This window comes from Echinops telfairi, unplaced genomic scaffold (genome assembly GCF_000313985.2).
Source record: "Echinops telfairi isolate 266 unplaced genomic scaffold, ASM31398v2 ScPeMD7_5868;HRSCAF=6743_0, whole genome shotgun sequence".
Lineage (NCBI taxonomy): Eukaryota > Metazoa > Chordata > Mammalia > Afrosoricida > Tenrecidae > Echinops > Echinops telfairi.
In genome coordinates this window covers 11,923,200-11,943,981 of record NW_022109767.1, presented here as the reverse complement: position 1 = coordinate 11,943,981, position 20,782 = coordinate 11,923,200, and the positions used below count along the sequence as shown (strand labels likewise).

General features: G+C 41.5%; 1 protein-coding gene across 2 annotated transcripts in view; it reads left to right on the top strand.

Moving 5' to 3' along the window:
* The window catches only part of GAB1 (GRB2 associated binding protein 1), a 148,011-nt gene that overhangs the window by 93,457 nt on the left and 33,772 nt on the right, over positions 1 to 20,782 (top strand). For both annotated transcript variants that reach the window (XM_004708747.2, XM_004708746.2), the window contains exon 2: positions 8,439 to 8,733. In XM_004708747.2, coding sequence (XP_004708804.1) covers positions 8,439 to 8,733 — 295 coding nt within the window. The remainder of the gene's footprint in view (positions 1 to 8,438; positions 8,734 to 20,782) is intronic.

Genomic DNA, 20,782 nt, shown 5'->3' with positions numbered 1-20,782 from the left:
GCCAGGGGCTTAAGTGAAGAGCAAATGTTTTGAGAATGATGAGGGCAATGAATGTACAAATGTGCTTTACACAATTGATGTATGTATGGATTGTGATAAAAGTTGTATGAGCCCCTAATAAAACGATTTAAAATATATATATTCCACTGCATCTTTCTCCCTCAACTTCCAACCCATTGCTGTGGAGTCTCTTCCAGCTGTGGCATGTCCCTTCTGTGCGGGGCGGAGCTGCAACAGGGCGTTCAAGGCTGTGGCCTCTCAGAAGCAGATTGCCAGGCCTCTCTGCCGAGGAACCTCCGGGTGGGCCCTGACCCAGAGGTTAATAGTCGGCCACTTAACCCTCCTGCCACCCACGGACTTAAAAATTCCAAACTCACTGCCACTGAGTTTATTCTGACTACTCATAGTGACCCTAGAGGACAGAGGAGAACTGCCCCTAAGACTGTAATTCTTCACAGGAGCAGAAAGCCGCGTCTTAGATCACCATTAGGAAAATGTCCTGTGGGGTCCCAGGGAAGCGATGAGCAGTCAGGGTGCAGTATAGCACTGATGAAACACACAACTTTCCTCTAGTTCTTTGGTGCTTCCTTCCCCCTACTATCATTCCATCAGTTCTACCTTACAAATAGGATTAGACCAGAGCATGCACACTGCTACAGATAAGAGCCCGAAGCACAGGGAATCCAGGATAGATAAACCCCTCAGAGCCAACAAGGAGACTAGAGATACCAGGAGGATTGGGGAAGGGTGGGGGGAGAAAGGAGGAATTGATCACAAGGATCAGCCTATACTCCCCTCCCAGGGAGACGAACAACAGAAAAGTGGGTGAGGAGCGATGGAGTATGATATAAGATATGAAAATAATAATCTATAACTTATCAAGGGCTCATGAGAGAGGGTGAGCAGGGGAGGGAAGGGGACGAAATGGGGAGCTGATATCAGAGGCTCAAGTGGGAAGAGAAGGCTTTGAAAATGGTGATTGCGGCATATATGCAAATACGCTTGACACACTGGATGAGCATATAGATTGTGATAAGAGATGAAAGAGCCCCTAATGAAATAATTCATTAAATTTTTTTAAAGTTCTGCAAAATATACTTTGTAAGTGTTAAAAAGCAAATGTCATTTTGAGGACTGAGGTGCACCTGACCCAAGCTATGGTGTTTTCAGTCACCTGATCTGCATGTGAAAGTAGGGCAGTGAGTCGAGAAGACCGCCAGAGAATGGACATTTGAATGATGGTGGTAGCACAGGAGTATTGAATGTCCCATGGGCAACCAGAAGAGCAAACAAATTTGTCCTGAAGGAAGTACAGGCAGGATGCCTCTGAAAAGACAGGATGGCCATACCTTGTCTTAACCAGCTTTGCACATGTCATCAGATGGATGTCATCAGCCCCTGGAAAAAGCCGTCATGCTCAGGAAAGTAGCGGATCCGTGACAAAGAGGGAGACCCTCCAGGCAGTGGTGGGACATAACAGCAGTAGTGAAGATGGCTCAGGACCGCCAGGTTTCATGCTGTGGTGCATCCAGGAGCTGTGAGTTGGAGCCAAGTGACAAGTGAAATGATAATGGCTGTGTTTTCTGGGGGAAGGGCAATTAACGCGGACTATGGACCGTGCTGTCCTTTGGCTCATCTGGTCAAGCTAGACAAATCCAAAAGGGCCTATATGTACTCACCAGTGTCCCTATAAGTTAAAGAGCTGTGTGCTCAGAAGAGCAGGAACAAGGGCCTTACCCCACGGGAAACTGAGGGATGCTTCAAAGAGATCTTGAGCTGAGTTACTTATGGATGTTTGAGGAGACAGAATGTTTGGTTTTATAAATCATTTTATTGGGGGCTCTTACAGCTCTTACAACAATCCATACATCGATTGTATCAAGCACATTTGTACATATATTATCGTCATCCTATTCAAAACATTTTCTTTCTACTTGAGCCCTTGGTATCAAGTCCTTCCCACCCCCTTGTGAACCCTTGATAAATTAAAAGTTATTATTTTTCATATCGTACATCATCCACTGTCTCCCTTCACCCACGTTTCTGTTGTTTGTCATCTGGTGGGATGGGGAGCATTATATGTTGATCATTGGGATCAGTTCCCCTTTTGTCTTCCTTCTCCCCCCACCTGCCCCTTCCCCTCATGGTACCACTACCCCCATTGCTGTCCCTAAGGGGTTTATCTGTCCTGGATTCTGTGTGTCAAGAGCTCTTATCTGTACCAGTGTACCTGTTCTGGTCTAGCCGGATTTGTGAGGTGGAGCTGGGATCATGATAGTGGGAGACAGGAAGCATTAAAGAGCTAGAGGAATGTTGTGTGTTTCGATGGTGCTGTACTGCACCCTGGCTGACTCTTCCCTTTCTTGTGACCCTTCTGTGAGGGGATGTCAATTGTCTACAGATGGGATTTGGGTCTCCACTTCAACCCCCCTCATTCTCATCCATGCAATTGTTTGTTATGGGTCATCTGATCCTGCCGACCCTCATATTCATACAGGTTGGTGAGATTCTTCCATGTGGGTTTTGTTGCTTCCCTGCTAGATGGCCACTAGTTTTATTTCAAGCTTTTAAAAGACCCCAGACACTATATCATTTAATAGCCAGGTACCATAAGCTTTCTTCACCACATTTCCTTATGCACCCATTTGAGACAGAACATTTTAAACTAAATTAAACAATTTGTAAAACTGTGGAAGAGCGCCCTCAATGGATACTCCCTGTGTCCATCTGTGTAGTGAGAGATTGGGCCAGCAAGTAAGTGTGGTTTAGTAAGAACCCAGCTTGTCATCACGCTGTGGAAGTTTAACCCCTGCCTGAATAGCCAACTCTTGCCTCCTTTCTCTGTTTGTTTATTTTTTAAGTTCACTGTTGTCTGTAATCTAATAAAAATAAAAAGTTAAAAGCATCTCATGAACTTTGAGGATTTCCAATGTATAAATCTCTGTGTAGATAAAAGAAAAATTTGAAAAGCAGTCTTTTCTCTCAAGAAATTTGATATGTAGGTGGAACTTAAGGGCGAAAGATGAGTCTTTCTACTCCCATGTAGAGTTATAGTCTTGGACACCCACAGGGACAGTTCTGCTCTGCCTTATAGGGTCTCTAGGATTTGGAATCCACTTACTGGCAGTGAGGCAGGGGGAGTGTAAACAGTAATAGGACACCTTGTCCCAAGCAGGATGTGACTGCCTACCAGTGGTCCACAGGGAAGGAGCAGTGAAGAGAGTTTGGACAGAAAATGTGAAAACTGGGTTAGGGTTCTAATAGTACCAAGGCATCCAGGGATATATCTATTCATCAGTGGCATAACTATCGTGAACAGGAACAAAGAGGAAGATGTAGACAGAATTGGCAAGTGCAAAGATGTGAGAGGATAGGGAAAGGAACATAAACTGGAGAGAGAGAGAAAGTAATTTTTTTTTTTTAAGAAACCACATAATTCTTTCCATGGTTTCAACAACACTTGTGTCACATTAGAATAATCCATGTTTAACTGAAAAGCAAAACAAACTCACAAGTCCCCGAGTGTATAAATGAGTAAGCATTGGTTAATAGCTAACTTAAAATGCTGATAGTCCCAACCCACGCAGAGATGCCTCAGAAGAAAGGCCTGGTGATCTCCTGCCAAAAGACAACAGCCGTGAAAGCTCGGTGGGGAAGGCGGTTCTACATGGCGTCGTCATAACTCGACAGAAGCTGGCTTTGTTGATTGGTTGGTTGGTTGGTTGGTTGTTGGTATACCTATGCCAGGGCTGCCCACCCTCTCGACCAAGAGTCCCCCCTCCGAGAGAGGATGCTTTAGTCTGTGTGGGGTGAAGTCCAGCCATCAGGGCTTTGTTTTAAGTTCCCCAGATGTTTCCAGTGTGCTTTCAAGCTCGAGAACTGCAGATTTCATCAGCTTCTCAGCCTTTCTCTTTGGCTTGGCCACGTATTGGCTATTTCCTCAGTAATGAGCTTTTCCAACGAAAGTAAGGAGAGGGATTGAGGAGTCTTGGCAGTCATCACACCAAGCATGTGTACTATCATTTATACTACAAAGAACTTGGAAGAGAAACGTGTGACCGTTAACTGTATATTTGTTTTTCTATGGAGAATTAATTAATGTCATTTGATACTGGCACAACAGGCCCCTTTTATGGCTGTCTCTAATATAATTGCAGGTAAAGTTTTGGGGCTGCTAGTCAAGTTTAAAAAAAAATTCTTTTCATTAAAGTACAGAATCCATCTTGCCAATTTGCCAATTATCTTGCCAATTACTACTCATCCATACTCGGTAGTATATCTGTAGTTTTGCATATGCAATTTTGCTTAAATACTGACAGTATTTACAAGGATAGTAGTTTTAAAATAAATAAAATAAAATTTAAAAATCACTATAGAGTTATTTTATTATTATTATTATTATTTATAAACTTTTGCTCATGTTTTACAATTCCTATCAACCACATTGTAAAGTGGCTGGCCAGATTAAAGTCATGTTAGTATCCCTGTAACATTTACATTAGTGAGACAATCTCTTGATATTTTCTTTTCAATCTCTTGGTATTTTCATCCTCAAAGGAATTGTTTTCCTCCAACAAGCAGTGACCTGAGTACCTTCTTGATGTTAGGCAATGGGGAAAGAAAGATGAGTAAGACATGGCTCCAGCCCTCCAAGACTCACATATAGGGGTGCCAGTGGACAAAGTAGAAGCAGGACTCAGAGGGGGGCAGCTGGTGCTTCAAAGCATTCTGAGCTGAATCCAAAGGTGACAGCATATGTCAGGGTCAAGACAAGACAGATCATAGAATCAAGGGTAAACTCAAGCATTTCATATGTGTTTAGACGGTGGGAGTAGGCGGACACGGTTAGAGGACTATGTGCCCTGCCAGTGATCGTGGACTTGTTATCTTCCACACAGGAGGTAGGCAGTTGCTGAGCATTGGATCACAATAAAAAGCTGATGCAAATACCACAAGCATTATGGGTATTTAGTTTGGCAACCTGACCTGAAGAAATTCTGGTCTGAGTGTATTTCCACTGGGATCCATTTGGCCTTGCTTTCCTCTTTTAAGGTTTAAATAGGAGCCAAAATGAATCTTGAGACTCTGGTATCTGAGTCTGGTACTTTTAAGCTACAAAATAGAAGTTTTGCATAGTTTTTTCTCAAGCAAATCTGCTTGTAATGGAAGCCAAACTGTTAAAAGTGTTTGTTTGCTTGCTTGCTTGCTTCCCATGTATGTTGTATGTAAAATTGCTCCAAGTGTTTGGTTTTGAAAGTTTCTAGAAAACTCATTCACTTTAACTGTGACTGCTCTGCAGGACTGGCGAGGCAGTGGACAGCTTGCTCTCTCTGGAGCCACCACTGCAGCAAGGATAAAAATAGGACACATGTTAAGAATCCCAGATATTTTCAGATAACAAAGACTGATTTATGTGGGCTCGTTTTGTGCTTTGAGAAAACATAGAGACGCTTTTGTGCTGTGATTAGCAAGGGTGCTGATGTCAGTTCTCTTGTTGAGCATCAAGCTTTATTCTGTGGTTAAATTGTGCTTTGTACTGTCACCCAGAGAACCTTTGTATCTGCCTTATTAAAGCGTGTAGTTTATGTAATTGCTTTTGTTTTCCAGTTTAATCTGTGCCAGATTCAGTGAGAGTGACTCATTTTGTGACTGAGACAAACTTTCACATAGAAATACAGAAGTGACAGGTGCTGGGTGGCTAAATTCTGTGTCTCAGTGCTGTAATTTCCCCCTTGGAAGGTGCCTTTCTTGTATAATATCTACTCTGCGTCTGTTATCACTAGCCCAATAGATCTAGCACACCTCAGCTCGTTGCTACTCATGTCTTGCCTGTTTGTTTCCGTTTCCAAGGGCCTTTTGTATTTTAACAATATTATTGCAACAGGGAAGCGAGGGATTGGCTAGCGGGAGCCAGAAAACACAGGTTGATTACCAGGATACATAGCTGTAGCAAAAGGACTTGTTCCATCCATTCTTCTGTTTTTGCCATTTTCCCATGTGTTTGCATGTGTTTTGGTAAAGTTTCCTTAGTTGTGTGTACTTTATTATTTATATGTTTATCATGGAGACTTTCTCAAATGGGAGAGGTTTAGGCAGCACTCATTTCTAGTCATATAGCTAATATTGTACAAAGTTGTAACATGAACTCATAGGGAAATTATTCAACCTATTGAGCAGTCAAATATTGTACAAGACATTATGCTGTGCATTGGGTAAGCCGTGGCCTATAAATCAGGGTCATTATCTTCTTAGACTTTACAGTCTGATTAGGGAGTAAGATGCCAAACAAGTAAGTGCAAAGATAGATAGAATGGTGAAATTATTAAAAACCATTCTAGAGGTAATCACGTTTCCAATGCAATCAATATGCCCTACTTTACGCTGGTTGGGGGGTGGATGGGTGGAGAATGGTCAGAGAAGGGAAGGTATCAGGCTGGAGTTAGCCAGGCAGACTGGAAGAAAGAAGATATCAGGTTTAGGAAGGAGTATGTCTTTGTGACAAGAACAAGTTTGACATCCTATATAATAAGATGGGAGAAGAGCAACTGAGTAAAGAAAGAAAAATATATTTAAAATATTATAGATGAATTATGCAGGCACAATGGCACTCTTAAAACCAATATCATAGGCATTACTGAGCTGAAAGAGACAACTGCTGGATGCACATCAGTGTACAATGCCAGAAATGATGTATTCAGGAGGAAAGGTGTTGTAGCCATCATCATTCAGAACACTTCAAGATCTATCCTTATGTACAACACTGGCAATGATAGGATAATATGCTTATCCTGGAAGGAAGGCCAGTTAATGTGACTGTTACTCAATTTTAAACACCAACCACAACTGCCAAGGCTAAAGAAACAAAAGATCGTTACCATCTTCTTTAGTCTGGAATTGATCAAATAGGCCATGAGGATGCATTGCTAATTAGTGGCGATTGGAATGTGAGCGCTGGAAACAAGGAAGGGTCGATAGTTGGAAAATAAGACCTTGGTGGTACAACCAAAACCAGAGATTGCAAGATAGAATTTTGGAAGACCGGTGACATCTTCATTGCAAATACCTTTTTCCAACATGATAAATAGCAATTACCTACATGAACCTTGCATGATAGCATACTCAAGGATCAAATTGACTACATGTGTGGAAAGACATGATGGAGACACTCAATAGCATCAGCTAAATCAAAGCCAGAGGCCAACTGTGGAACACACCATTGGTTGTTCATGTGTAAACTCAAGTTGAATTAAAAATTAAGTCCATGAGAGACCTTGAATATAGCCCATCTGAATCCATAGAACATCTCAAGAACAGATTTGGCACATTGAACACACGGACCACAGACCATGTGTGTTGTAGAATGGCATCACGCACATCATTCATAAAGAAAACAAAAGGTCACCAAAAAAGACAAGAAAAAGACTTGTTTGTTAACATAAAGTAAACAGAAGAAATGAAGAAGTAAAAAATCTGAACGGAACATACCAAAGAGCGATCCATTAGATAAAGTGGAAATTATGAAACGTATAAAGACCTGGTATCAGAAAGCTCAAAAGGAAGAACATGCTCAGCATATCTCAAGCTGAAAGAAGAAGAAAGAAACTCAAACCTGGATTGGCCACATTGAAGAATTCTGTGTGGCACAGTACGAGGGGGCTTCAAAAGTTCGTGAGAAGTTTTTATTAGAATTCCTTTTTTTTCTTCAGCGAACTTTTTGAAAGCTCTCCATGTTGGCAGAAGAAAGATGTAGCAATGGCAACCATCTTCCTTAAAAGTGTAGTCTCGGGAGCGCTATGGACACTTGTACCCTGTCCTGGAGGTCCACTGTGAACTGGAGGCAGCTGGATGATGGTGCGTTGGGTTTGCCCTCTCTTCCATCGGTGGTGCCTGCCATCACTGCCACGTGTACAATAGAACAAGACAGGACAAAGATGTTCCTGGTCCTGCATCAGCTTCATGGTCAGCAGACCACTTGAGTCCATTTTTGTGGCTACTGTGTATTTTGAGTGTCTGAGTGTCTTTCAACATAGGAGCCTCGTCTCCTAGCATTATATAAGCTAGTAGTTTACTGTGATTCACGAAGCTTTACAAGTAGATCACCAGGCTTTTCTTCCTGCGCAATCTGAGGTTCCACTACTGCCAGACGTGGCACTGTTGGCATTTGAAATACCGACGGCATAGCTCCCAGTAAGTTAGCAACAGGCCAGTACTAGAGTACAAGAAACTGACAGACAGGTGGTAGATGCGCGTACACACACACACACACACACACACACACACACACACAGTGTTACATTTTCAGAGATTATTTTACAGAAACAAAAATGTGTCTTTTTCTAGGCAGTACATTTATGAAATTGGTTGATAAATGTGTATTTCCTTGAAAAACTCTCAAATGAATTCCAAACCCTAAGTTTGTATTTTTGTTTCGTCCCTAGGCTTGGAAGAGGAGATGGTTTGTGCTACGCAGTGGCCGCTTAACTGGAGATCCAGATGTATTGGAATACTACAAAAATGATCATGCCAAGAAGCCTATCCGTATTATTGATTTAAATTTATGTCAGCAAGTCGATGCTGGATTGACATTTAACAAAAAAGAATTTGAAAACAGCTACATTTTTGACATCAACACTATTGACCGGATTTTCTACTTGGTAGCAGACAGCGAGGAGGAGATGAATAAGTGGGTTCGTTGTATTTGTGACATCTGTGGATTCAACCCCACAGAAGAAGGTAAGTTTATTTTTGTTGTTGTTACTCAGTTTGAGTAACAGTGTGCTGCTTTACTCCTAAACTGAGTAACCGTTTAACTCCTTTACTGCTAAAGTTCCTGCACTGACATCAAATTCATGGCTAGTTCAGCCACATGATGTTCTAGTTGTTTTGACTTTCACGATTGTAACTTAACATTAGTGGAGAAAAGACATGCGACCTTTTAAAAGTAGTTCGGGGAAAAAGCTTTTTTATAGGTTTTAATTCAGAGCATTGATTGAGTTCCTATACAAGGGGCTTCAGAGAGTTCATGGAAAACTTCCCTTTCCTGTTGGAAGCCCCTTTCTGTGCGTGTTGAATGCAGTAAAGCCTTGGAGGACTGGAACTCCTCACCACTGCCGCCTTGCTTTTCTGGATCTCACAGATTTTCCTCGTTGACAGTGCAGCCTGACCCCTTTTCTGCAGTTTGTTGGAGGGGAATGTATTTGTCTTCTCCCGTTTCCGCCTCACCCAGAAGCTTACTGTAATGCAGAGCCGCTGAAGGCTGATCGTTGGCTCCGCGTGGAGCTGCCCCGTAGGGTTTTCATAGCTGTAATCTTTGGGAAGCAGATTGGGAGACTGTAGGTTTGAACTGCCTACTTTTCAGTTCGCAGTCAGTCCACAACCATTTGCACCACCGAGATCATGGACTCGTGTTGAAATACGCACTTCGGAGTATCTTCATTTAGGAGTGCTTCAGATTCGATGAATCGTTTGGGGGTTAGGAGAATGGGATGCAATAACAATCAAGATTTGCATTGAAGTGACTCAGTAATCATATCTGTGTGATGCAGATTAATCATGACGCTCCTGAGACAAAGCCTCCAGGGCTGGGCTGACCTGGTGAGCTGGAGGAAGCCCCTCAGAGCGGGAGTTCAAATACCCAAGGGAACAACCCTGAAAGAGGGAAGGAGGGATTCCACAAGGAGACTAGTGAAGTAGATATCTTTATAAAGAATGCTAATGAATAAAAGTTTGGGGAAATTATTTACAAGTAGAATTAAAGCTTTGGTTATTTCTGTGAAGTTACTAGACATATTCGCATTCAAAGTGGGCAGGGGCGTATTTCAAATTCCAATTAAACTCCCTTTCTCCTATGAACTCAAACCAAACTCATAACAACTCTGTAGGGCAGGGTGGAATTGTTCCTGTGGGTTTCTGAGACTGTAACTTTTCATGGGTCTCGTTTTTTGTCTCCCATTGAGCAACTAGGGGTTTCGAACTGCTGACCTGTGGTTAGCAGCTCAGTGTAACCACAACACGACCAGGGCTCCTGGCCTATCTTGTATATGTAGTTTATATTTGTGTTCAGCAGAAGACAAATGAAATAGTTCTTCTTTTAATGGTAACTAAATCAGAAATGATGATTATTCAGCATAGATGCCATGTTTCGGCATATGATGGGTTTTCCGTTAAAATCATGACGTCTTCATGGTCCTCTTTTCTTGCTTTGCTTGTTACCGTCACATTTAGAATTCGGGGGTGTTAGGCAGACATCAGACACCATTGGTTTTCTGTGTAGGTTCATCGCATCTAAAATCCTCAGCTGATGTTCTTCTGTTCCTTTTTTTCCTTTTCCGTGTCTCCAAAATAGTTCCTAGCAAAGAATTTTAAAAATAAACATTTTCTAACAAAGAAAATCAGATTTCCTCTAGGAAAACATGTACATTCTTTAGTCAAGGAGTACAAATGTCTAATTTTTGTAAGCCCATTGAGGTTTGGGTAGAGTTATTGCACCCAAGAGTAAATACCCCCAAAATGGAAATTATTTGTTAAACTGCCCCCGAAACAAGCTAATCTGTGTGTACATAGTAATTTTTTAATGAGAATATATTATAAATATTTTGAAATCTCCTTTGCTTTAATTTTAAGTAAGCCATATGTTATACGTATCTTTTTATGCTAGTAAATATTCTTTTACAATGGCATTTTTGGTGACTGCATTCATATTTTCATTCTCTGGATGTGTCATAATTGATTTAGCCAGCGTCTTAATTGCTGAATATATAGATTGCTTAAATTTTCTCATTTTTTTAAAGGCTGTTTTTAAATATTTTTTTAGTTATAAAACACTAGTTTAAAAAACTCAGGTGTTGGCACAATTAAAATCTAGTTTCTTTCATCAGTGGTTCTCAGCCAGTGGGGGTCACCTCTTTGGGCATCTAACGACCCTTTCACAGGGGCCACCTGGATTCAGCACAGTAGCAAAATGACAGCGATGAAGTAGCAACGAAAATAATTTTATGGCTGGGGAGTCACCACAACATGAACTATGAAAGGCTCGTGGCCTTGGGAAGGTTGAGAACCACTGTCTTATATAAACCTTTTTTGGTGATTGTTTTAATAGTCAGCAGCCTACAACACAAAGACAAAACTGTTCTAAAGCAATCTGCAAGGCTTAGTCAAGAGATAGAAGTAAAAGGAGAGATGGTTACATGAGCATGGCGACTTTTCTCATTCCCAGTCAAGACCGCCCTGTAGCTCAAGCTGCTGCCTTTCTTTGTGCCCTTTTTCATTACTAGAGCTCTGTACCAAAGATAGCCTGTGTGTGCACCCGGCTAGACCGGTAGAGATCAGAGCTGGAAACACAGGGAATCCGGATAGGTGAACCCCTCAGGACCAATAATGACCGTAGAGATACCAGGAGAGGAAGGGGAACTTAAGGGGAGAAAAGGGGAACTGAACAGAATGAGCTACAATAACTCCCTCCTAGGGGGACAGACAACAGAAAAGTGGGTGAAGGGAGACATCAGTCAGTGTAAGGCATGAAAAAATAATAATAATTTATGAATTATCAAGAGTTCATGAGGGAAGGCGGGTAGGAGAGCGAGAGGGGGAAAAATGAGCCAATTACCAAGGGCTCAAGGAGAGTGAATGTTTTTAATATGATGATGGCAACATATGTACAAGTGTGCTTGACACAACGGATGGATGGATTGTGATAAGAGCTGTACGAGTCCCCAATAAAATAAAAAATTTTTAACAAGGCTGTGTGTGGCCTTGAGAAAATAAGAGAAATGTTAGTTCTAACAGCTTGTTGGGAGGAAAAATATGAAGACATTCCTTATACTGCCACTTAGAAAAGAAAGGGAGGTAAACATACCCTCTTCACAAACCTATGGAATTTCTAATGTTTAAGTGTCTCAGATTAATGTTGCAAGCTTTAAAAGGATAAAGTTACAGGTCTTTATAAAATAGCTTAGAAGTACATTTAGGTTGACTAAAACTTAACGTGTGAATCCTTGATTTTCACAGTAATCCATCAAAGGGGGAGTTGCATGAAAAGTATGATGAACAAAAGTTAATAGACATGATCTGTCCATTGATTACCTGACATAGAGATCACCTTTATTTATCTATTACAACAAGCTCCAGAGAATTTTAGTTTGCCAGTTCTTTCTAAATTTAGTTTGTGAGCTTTGTTTAAATACAATTGCCTTTTTTTTTCTTTTTAAAGATCATTTTATTGGGAGCTCTTAACACCTCTTATAACAATCCATACATCAATTGTATCAAGCATATTTATACATATGTCGCCATCATTATTTTCTAAACATTTACTTTCTATTTGAACCCTTGGTATCAGCAACTTTTTCCCTTCCTCCCCCTCCCCCACTCGTGACCTCCTTGATAAATTATAAATTATTATTATTTCCATACCTTATACTGACCACTGTCTTCCTTCCCCCATGGTTTCTGTTCTTCTTTTTTTAAATCATTTTATTGGGGACTCGTACTACTCTTATCACAATGCATACATCCATTCATGTGTCAAGCACATTTGTACATTGGTTGCCATAAATTTCTTACTGATTTCTTCCAGCTATCTCCCCCAAATATCCAGTTTGATATGTCTCTCACTACGCTATGTGAAAGGCGTGAGCTTCATCGGGTCAATCTGTGAAAGACGAGCAAGCCCTCATTATTTATTGCCAAAGCACCATGAAGCATTTTATTGTACTCTATTGTTTTGGCTTATGATGCACAGTATCAAAAACTGCAGAAAGACTTGTAAAGCCAACTACTGTGTTTTGTGATGCATATGTAATAGGTGACATTACTAAATGCCTTTTTAAAATTCCTGTTAAAATTTTTTTATTGGCTTCTAAATAGCATAGATTGCTATTCGCTGTTATAATCATATTCATATGGTTTAGAATGACAGGATGAATGCCACAATGTCTTTGTTCGTCCATTATCTCTGCTGTCTGCTTTGTAGTCTTACTTCCAACTAGATCTTGCTGCCAATCACCAAATAATACGTGTTTTTGTTTTTGCCAAGATAATGTCCCCTGAGCCCTGTGTTCTTCCCATTTCAGAAAGCTGAATATGCTCCCAAACTTGTCTTAAAAATTGGCTAAGTCACACGAGAAGATTTTTCACTATACTAGCTGCCAGCTAGAAGCAGGAAGAAATAGACCGTGCTTGGGCATCAGTCTGAGAAAATAAGTATCCTAACCCCTAGAAGAATAGCTAATTTTCTCCTGGAAACAAAAGGAAAGGGGAAAACTCTGACCTGTGTTTTGATTCCAGGAACCTCTCAAAATATCCTTACCATGTTATTTCCGTTGCCCCAGGTGCCCATGGCTATTACTGCATATTCCGAATGCGGGCAGGCTGTCTCTGTTTTTAAACTCAAGTTCATTGAACTGTGTGCGGTTCCTATGACTTTTTATTTGGTAGACTTGAGGGTAAAGACTAATTTTTTTTGTTGTTCTTGGAGAGGTGCAGATTTATTTTTGTTTCTACAGTGAAGTGGAAGTGGCTAAATATGTTCAACAAGTGCTGGAAGTCTGTGCAGCAGACTCAGTGAGGAGGCTCTCGTGCTCCAAATTCAGGGCAAAAGATTAGAAAGTTGCTTCTGAGTTGCTTTTCTCAAAATACCCACGTACTAGTGGCACGTGTGCCACACACATGCCACCGTTCCAAACGGATCTTCTTCACTGTGCTTTGTGAAGTAAGTCAACTCGCCATGACTTCCATGAATCTCCGTAATTTAAAGTTTGAGTAAACTAGAATAGTTAACTTGCTCATTCATTTATCCCAACTTGGTCCTCTTGCAAAAATAACCAGATGACACCCCTTTTCATCCTTTTTGTTTAATCATATCGCCATTATTTTGTGTACCTCATTAAGTCCAATTATCTTTGAATTACCTGAACGGTTGGGTTAAAAATAGCACGGTAACCCTTCAAGAGTGAGTACTTTGACCCAGTGATTGATCTACTTCCATTGTTTGCCTTGGGAACAAGTCCAGGAAAGTTGGATCCAGACAACAAAACAATAGAGAGCCCGTCTTAATGGAGAGGCAGTTAAAAAATGGAAGGCCCTCTTTTGCAAATATCTTTCCCAAAATGTGTACGGGAAAATTTCAAGACAAAGGAATTAGGACAGGGCTCTTTGCATATTGTTCTTTTTGTTTGTAAGAGCCATTGAGTCAGTTCTGACTCATAGTGACCCAATGCACAACAGAAAGAAACACTACTTGGCCCTGTGGAATCCCCCCAACTGCTGCTATATTTGAGCCATTGTTACAGCCACCTGTCAGTCTCTCTGCTTGAGAATCTTCTGGATATTACTACCCCCATCTAAAAATCCCAGGTCTTCTTTTTCCACGTATGTAAAGAATAAAGAATAAGGATTTAAGAATGTGCCTCAACTATGTATCCAGAGAAGTTATAAATTGAATTTCTAAAAATTAAACTATGTTAAAGATTCAGTTACATCTAGTAATATAACATTATCATATTTTTCATATCATAGCATGTCAACTTTATCATAGTCTCATTAGTTCTATAAATCTGGTTTTCTCTTACTTAATCTGCTTGGAACCGAACAGAACAACGGCCATGAGAAGAACCTTCGTGTCTAGGACTTAAATATGCCCCACTGCAGGTCAAATGCACTCTAATGCAGAGAAAAGCTGTGTCTGAGATCCAGGCATTTTACACACACACACTACAGGTACGATGCAAAGGGCATGGGAAACTGGGATTAGGCAAGTCTTTATATTAATAGCCCAGCTTGTTGCTGTATACCACTGAGTCAGTTCGCACCCATAGCAACCCTGTGCCCAACAGAACAAAACACGGCACAGTCCTGTGCCATCCTCACAATTGTTCCTGTGCCTGAGCCTACTGATGCAGCCACTGTGTCAATCCATCTGACTGAGGGCCTTCCTCTTTCTCGCTGTCCTTCTAATTTACCAAACATGATATCCGTCTCCAGAGATTTGTCTCTCCTGACAACATATCCAATGTAAGAAGAAGTCTTGCCAACCTTGCCTCTACGGAGCACTCTGGCCTTACTTCTTCCAATACAGATCTGTTTGTCCTTTTAGCAGCCCCTAGCACTTTCAATATTCTTCTCCAGCATCACAATTCAAATGGATCCACTCTTCTATGGTCTTCCTTATTTATTGCCCAACTTGCACACGCATCTGGGGAATACCAGGGCTTGGGTCAGGTCCTTGAAGTAATATTCTTGCTCTTCAATCCTCTAAAGAGGTCTAATGCAATATGTCTTTTGATCTCTTGACTTCTGCTTCCATGAGCGTTGATTGTGGATCCAAGCAAGACAAAATCCTTCACAACTTCAATCTTTTCACCATTTATCATAATGTTACCTCCTGGTCCAGTTATGAGGATTTTGGTCTTCCTTACATTGAGTTGTAATCTAAATTGAAGGCCACAATCCTTGATCTTCAGCAAACAAGGTTGTGTCACCGGCATATCACAGGTCATTAATAAGCCTTCCTCCAATCCTGATGCCACATTCTTCTTCATATAGTCTTGCGTCTCTGATGACTTGCTCAGCACACAGATTGAACAAGTATGGCGCAAGGATACAACCCTGACACACACCTTTACTGATTTTAAACCATGCAGCATTAGGCCCTTGTTCTGTTTGCACAATTGCCTCTTGATCTGTGTACAAGTTCTGAATGAGCACGATGAAGTGCTCTGGAATGCCCATTCCTCTCAAGATTATCCACAATTTATTTATTTTTAAATCATTTTATTGGAGGCTCATACAACTCTTATCACAATCCATCCATCCATCCATTGTGTCAGGCACATTTGTACATTTGTTGCAATCATCGTTATCAAAACATTTGCTTTCTACTTGAGCCCTTGGTATCAGCTCATTTTTCCCCTCCCTTCCTCCTCCCCCCTCCCTCATGAACCCTTGATAATTTATAAATTATTATCTTGTCATATCTTGCCCTGTCCGACGTCTCCCTTCACCCACTTTTCTGATGTCCGTCCCCCAGGGAGGAGGTCACATGTAGATCCTTGTAATCGGTTCCCCCTTTCCACCCCACCCTCCCAGTATCACCACTCTCACCACTGGTCCTGAAGGGACCATCTGTCCTGGATTCCCTGTTTCCCTGTGTTTCCAGTGTACATCCTCTGGTCTAGCTGGATTTGTAAGGTAGAATTGGGATCATAATAGTTGGGAGAGGAAGCATTAAAGAACTAGAGGAAAGTTGTTTGTTTCATCGTTGCTACACTGTACTCTGACTGGCTCGTCTCCTCCTCGCGACCCTTCTGTAAGGGGATGTCCGTTGTCTACAGATGGGCTTTGGGTCCCCAATCTGCACTTCCCCTCATTCACAGTGGTACGACTTTTTGTTCTTTGATGTCTGATGCCTGATCCCATAGACACCTCGTGATCACACAGGCTGGTGTGCATCTTCCATGTTATCCACAGTTTATTATAGTTCACAGAGTCTAATGCCTTTGCAGAGTCAATGAAACAAGAAAAAACATCTTTCTGGTATGCTCTGCTTTGAGCATGTATGCATGTATATAAATTCCATCTGACATCAGCAATGATGTCCCTTGTTCCACATCCTCGTCTGAATCCTACGTGAACTTCTGGCAGTTCCCGGTCAATGTACTTCTGCAACCATTGTTGGATGATCTTAAGCAAACTTTTGCTTGCGTGCAATTTCAATGATAACATTCTGTGGTTTAGCATTCTTTGGGTCACCTTTCTTTGGAATGGGCACAAACATGGATGTCTTCCAGTCAGTTGGCCAGGTCATTGCCTTCCAGAGTTCCTGGCACAGTGAGTGCTTCCAGTGCTTTTTCAGCTTGCGGAAACATTTCATTGGGTTTGCAGTCAATTCCTGGAGCTTTGTTTTCTGATAATGCATTCAGTGTCCTTTGAAACTTCTTCCTTGGGCACCTTTGGTTCTTGCTCACATCTTATCTCACGAGGATCCCTGGTCGCGTGTGGTTGAAGCACTCGGCTGCTCTGTGGGAGAATGATGTGCCTGTTTCTCCCGGACGATTATAGCCTTGGAAACCTGCAGGGTAATTCTATTCAGAGTCACTCGTCGCTTGATGGCAGTAGGTAGTTCTTAATATGTATCTTTTTTAAAAATTTTGTTTGGAAATCATTTAAATTTAGAAAAGCTTCCAGTGTAAACACCACAGGTTCCCCTGTTGTTAACATTTCCCCTCTTTTGACATTTACTTTGCACATACGTATATTCTAGCATGACTCAAAAAGTTCATGGAAGAATTGTGTTACCTTTTATTTAACATTTTCTGTGAACTCTTGCAAGCACTCTCTTGTGTATATATGTCCATACCGTATGCCTCTAAATGTGGTATCCTAAAACAGACCCACAGACAGCAGCACCTGTGAAGTATTCCAGTCAGGAATCTACAGCCTTACATCAGCCCGGCACATGTAACTATACATCTACACACATAAAAGTTTACCGGTAACCAGTTATGATATGCTACACGCATCATGGCCCTTTTTACCCAAATGCTTTTATTTGTCTTCCCCCCAAAATAAGGTATTCTCGTACATAGCCATACTCAGTTAACAGTGTCCAAAAATTCAACATTAGACATAGGATGGATCTCTCTCCTTTTTTGACAATTGATCCAATAATGTCCTTTAGAGCACTTTCCTCCCCATAGCATCCAATGTGGCAGGATAAACTGGAGCCATTTTCCCAACTTTTCTTTGTATATGGCACTGGCTCTTTTGAATTCAGCCTCCCCCTTAGAACTTTGTTTTAATAGAATGGGCTTCCTTGGGGGGTTGTCTGCTGGCTTGCTGTGGATTCCTGACGAGAATACTGCACAGGCATTGCTGTGCGTGTGCACGCGTGTGTGCATGTGTCTGTTAGGTTAGCACATCTGGAGGCACATGGTATCATAGCTGGTGATTGTGAGCAGGCACTCATGTGGCATCTGAGTTCTCTGCTGAACAGCTAACAATCGGTTTTTCTCTCATAATGTGTGAGCACTTGATGAGGAAAAACTCTGAGGCCAAACAGCTGCCACCAAAACTTTGCACTCCCTCTAAATGTACCAGCCAGTCTTGATGCTTGTGTGTCATTTATTTTATACTAACCACATTTCATAGGATAAAGTCAAGGTATGACAGATCTGTACAAAGTGTTGCGAGCAGTTCTTGCCAGCAGTTGACTTCTCTGTTCTCTGTTCATAGTCTAGATGTAGTATTAAACTCTTAATCATTTCAGAAGTAGTTCAAGATCTATGGGCCACAGAGATCTAGATCCCAAAAAAGTCCCGTAAATTGTTTCTGGTTAAGAATCACAGCATGTGCCAGAACTTCCCAAGGGCTTAGTTTTAAAGTCTCCAAGAATGTTTTCTCCGACAGGAAAGGAGAAGGACATGAGAAATGGGAAGAAGATAGATTTTTTTTCCTTCTTGAACCACAGACAGGTTGAGCTGTGATCCGGGGTCTCCAGTATTTGATTAAATCGCTTGGCGAAACTGCAGGTTGTTTCAGTGAAAATTGCAACTACTGCTGTTTCTGCTCTTTATCCATTTTTATATTTATCTTTATAGAACCTCATTCCATAAAAAGATGGAAAAGATGGTAGACTCAAAAGATGTTTTTATAACTTAACAAGCTCTCCATGCACTCTCTCAGTTCTTATTTATTCATTTAACTAGGCATAGTAGCAATTCAAAATGCTTATCTCTTCCCACAGGAAATTCTACAAGAGACCAGATAAATCAATAGAAACAGTGTAACTTTGATTTCTTTTTACCTTTGATTGCAAACAAAAAGCTAAAAACTATTTTCTAAAAGAAACAAACAAAAAGTTTTATTAGTAGATGTAGCTTATCTTTAGAGTAAAGGATTCTAGCTGATCTCTTGACAGGAAGATGGGCAATGCTAGTTTTATTACCGCAAGCTGAGGGTTAACGGTGACTAAGCCAGAGCAGCCTTGGAAGGTTTTGGTAGGTACCTCCAAGTCCATGGGCCTCCTGGCTCAGGGTAACCAACTGCGCAACCCTGCACCAGCCCCCCTCCCCATCCCGTCGTTAACTGGACCATTGTGATCCATGGGGTTTTCATTGTCCGGTTTTCAAAGTTGGTCCTCATGCCAGCTTTACTGGTGACCTGTTTCTAGTGTGTCTTTGTCTGGGAACTCTACTGGGACTTGTTTAGCATGAAGGCAGCAGCACACGGGCTCGGGGATGCTGCATTATTCAAACCTGTATCTTCTGCATGGAAGGCAAGAATTCTACCACTAAACCATTGCCCCATTGAGATACTTTACTTAACCAGTAAGAAAGAGTAGACTTGCATCCGTAAGCGTCAGCTCGTGCACCATTTCAGTGTTGAGAGACATTATCTAGGCCCCTTAACTTGTGTTAGGGATACTAAGAACAGAACATTTGGTTTGAAACAGAATAAAACTATGCAGAAGGCCCGAGGGTCATGTGAGCCAGTTTATTATTTATGAATCTCCTCACCTTGTTATCTTCTGTAATAGCCTACATCTCTTGAACACACACGAAAAGAAAGCCCAACTATCCCTTGACTGAAAGCTCACAAGACTTTCCTGAACAGTAGCTATTAACTTTCTAAGTAAATTTTAATGAAGAATTTGCTCCAGCAGCTTATTAGACCTTTAATCAATGTTAATTATACTCTTCTTCATGCGATGGGAAACCATTTTACCCACACAAGCAAATCCTAAACCACTGTTTGGTTCTCAGAAACTTGATGCCAACCTTACTTAAAAAGAACACTAAGAAACCGAAGCAAGATAGACCATAAGTAGTCTGCATAGGCACTCATCCCCTTGGAGAGGAGGTGATCTGTGTCATTAGAAGGTCGAACCAAAGCGTCTTTTGACTTCACTGAGCATGGAAGAAAGGCAAGGCTTTCTATCCCCATAAAGATTTGCAGCCTGGGAAACCTGCAGGGCCAGCTCTCTGTACTTGAGGGTTGCTGTGAGTAGGAACAGACTCATTGGCAGTGAGGGGTGTTGGAGCTAAGGAGATAGTCAGATTAATATGAGTAAAATAACTCCAAACACCATAGCTCTAAAGATAATATGCTTTCTGAGCCAAAGGAGGAGATCAACCCCCATCTCTTTTTAAAAAAGCCTTTGTTTACCCATGTTGTTGGGAGTAGTTAGGCTTTCTTTTCGTCTCTCTTGGTGGTCTTTTCTTTGATGAGCTTGTTAGCAAAAAGTGATGAGAGTGTTTCTCCAGTTCTTGCTCTTAGACATGCAGTGTAGGCCATCGCAGGAGGAGAACCATTGCCTTTTAGGAGACTCCAGACCGTAGCAACCCCGTAGGGCAGAATAGAGCTGCCCAGAGGCTTTCCAAGGCTGAGTCTGGACAGCAGCAGACTGCCTCGTCCTGCTTATCGCCAGCAGCTGGTGGCTCCTGATATTGAGCAAGATATTTTTTGAAAAGAGGAACCTTTGAATCTCATGGCCGCTATTCAGAAAAATGAAAGACTCTTGCTGCTACGAAGAGGGTAAAACACTCACCATTTGCAGGTGGAAACCTGGAAGGCTTGAACATGAGGTAGGCCCATGGTGCTAGCAAAAGAAGGTTAGAGAAATGTGGTGGTCTGCGGTGGGTTTCCTGCCCCACACCTCCCAAATCACTCAGTACATGTAGTGTATGGCCATCAAGTTTAGATACAAATATAGAAAGAAATGTGTGTCTCTAAAACCCACCAGCTGGAAAGACTATTTTAGGAATCACAAAAGAAAACACTAGTAAAG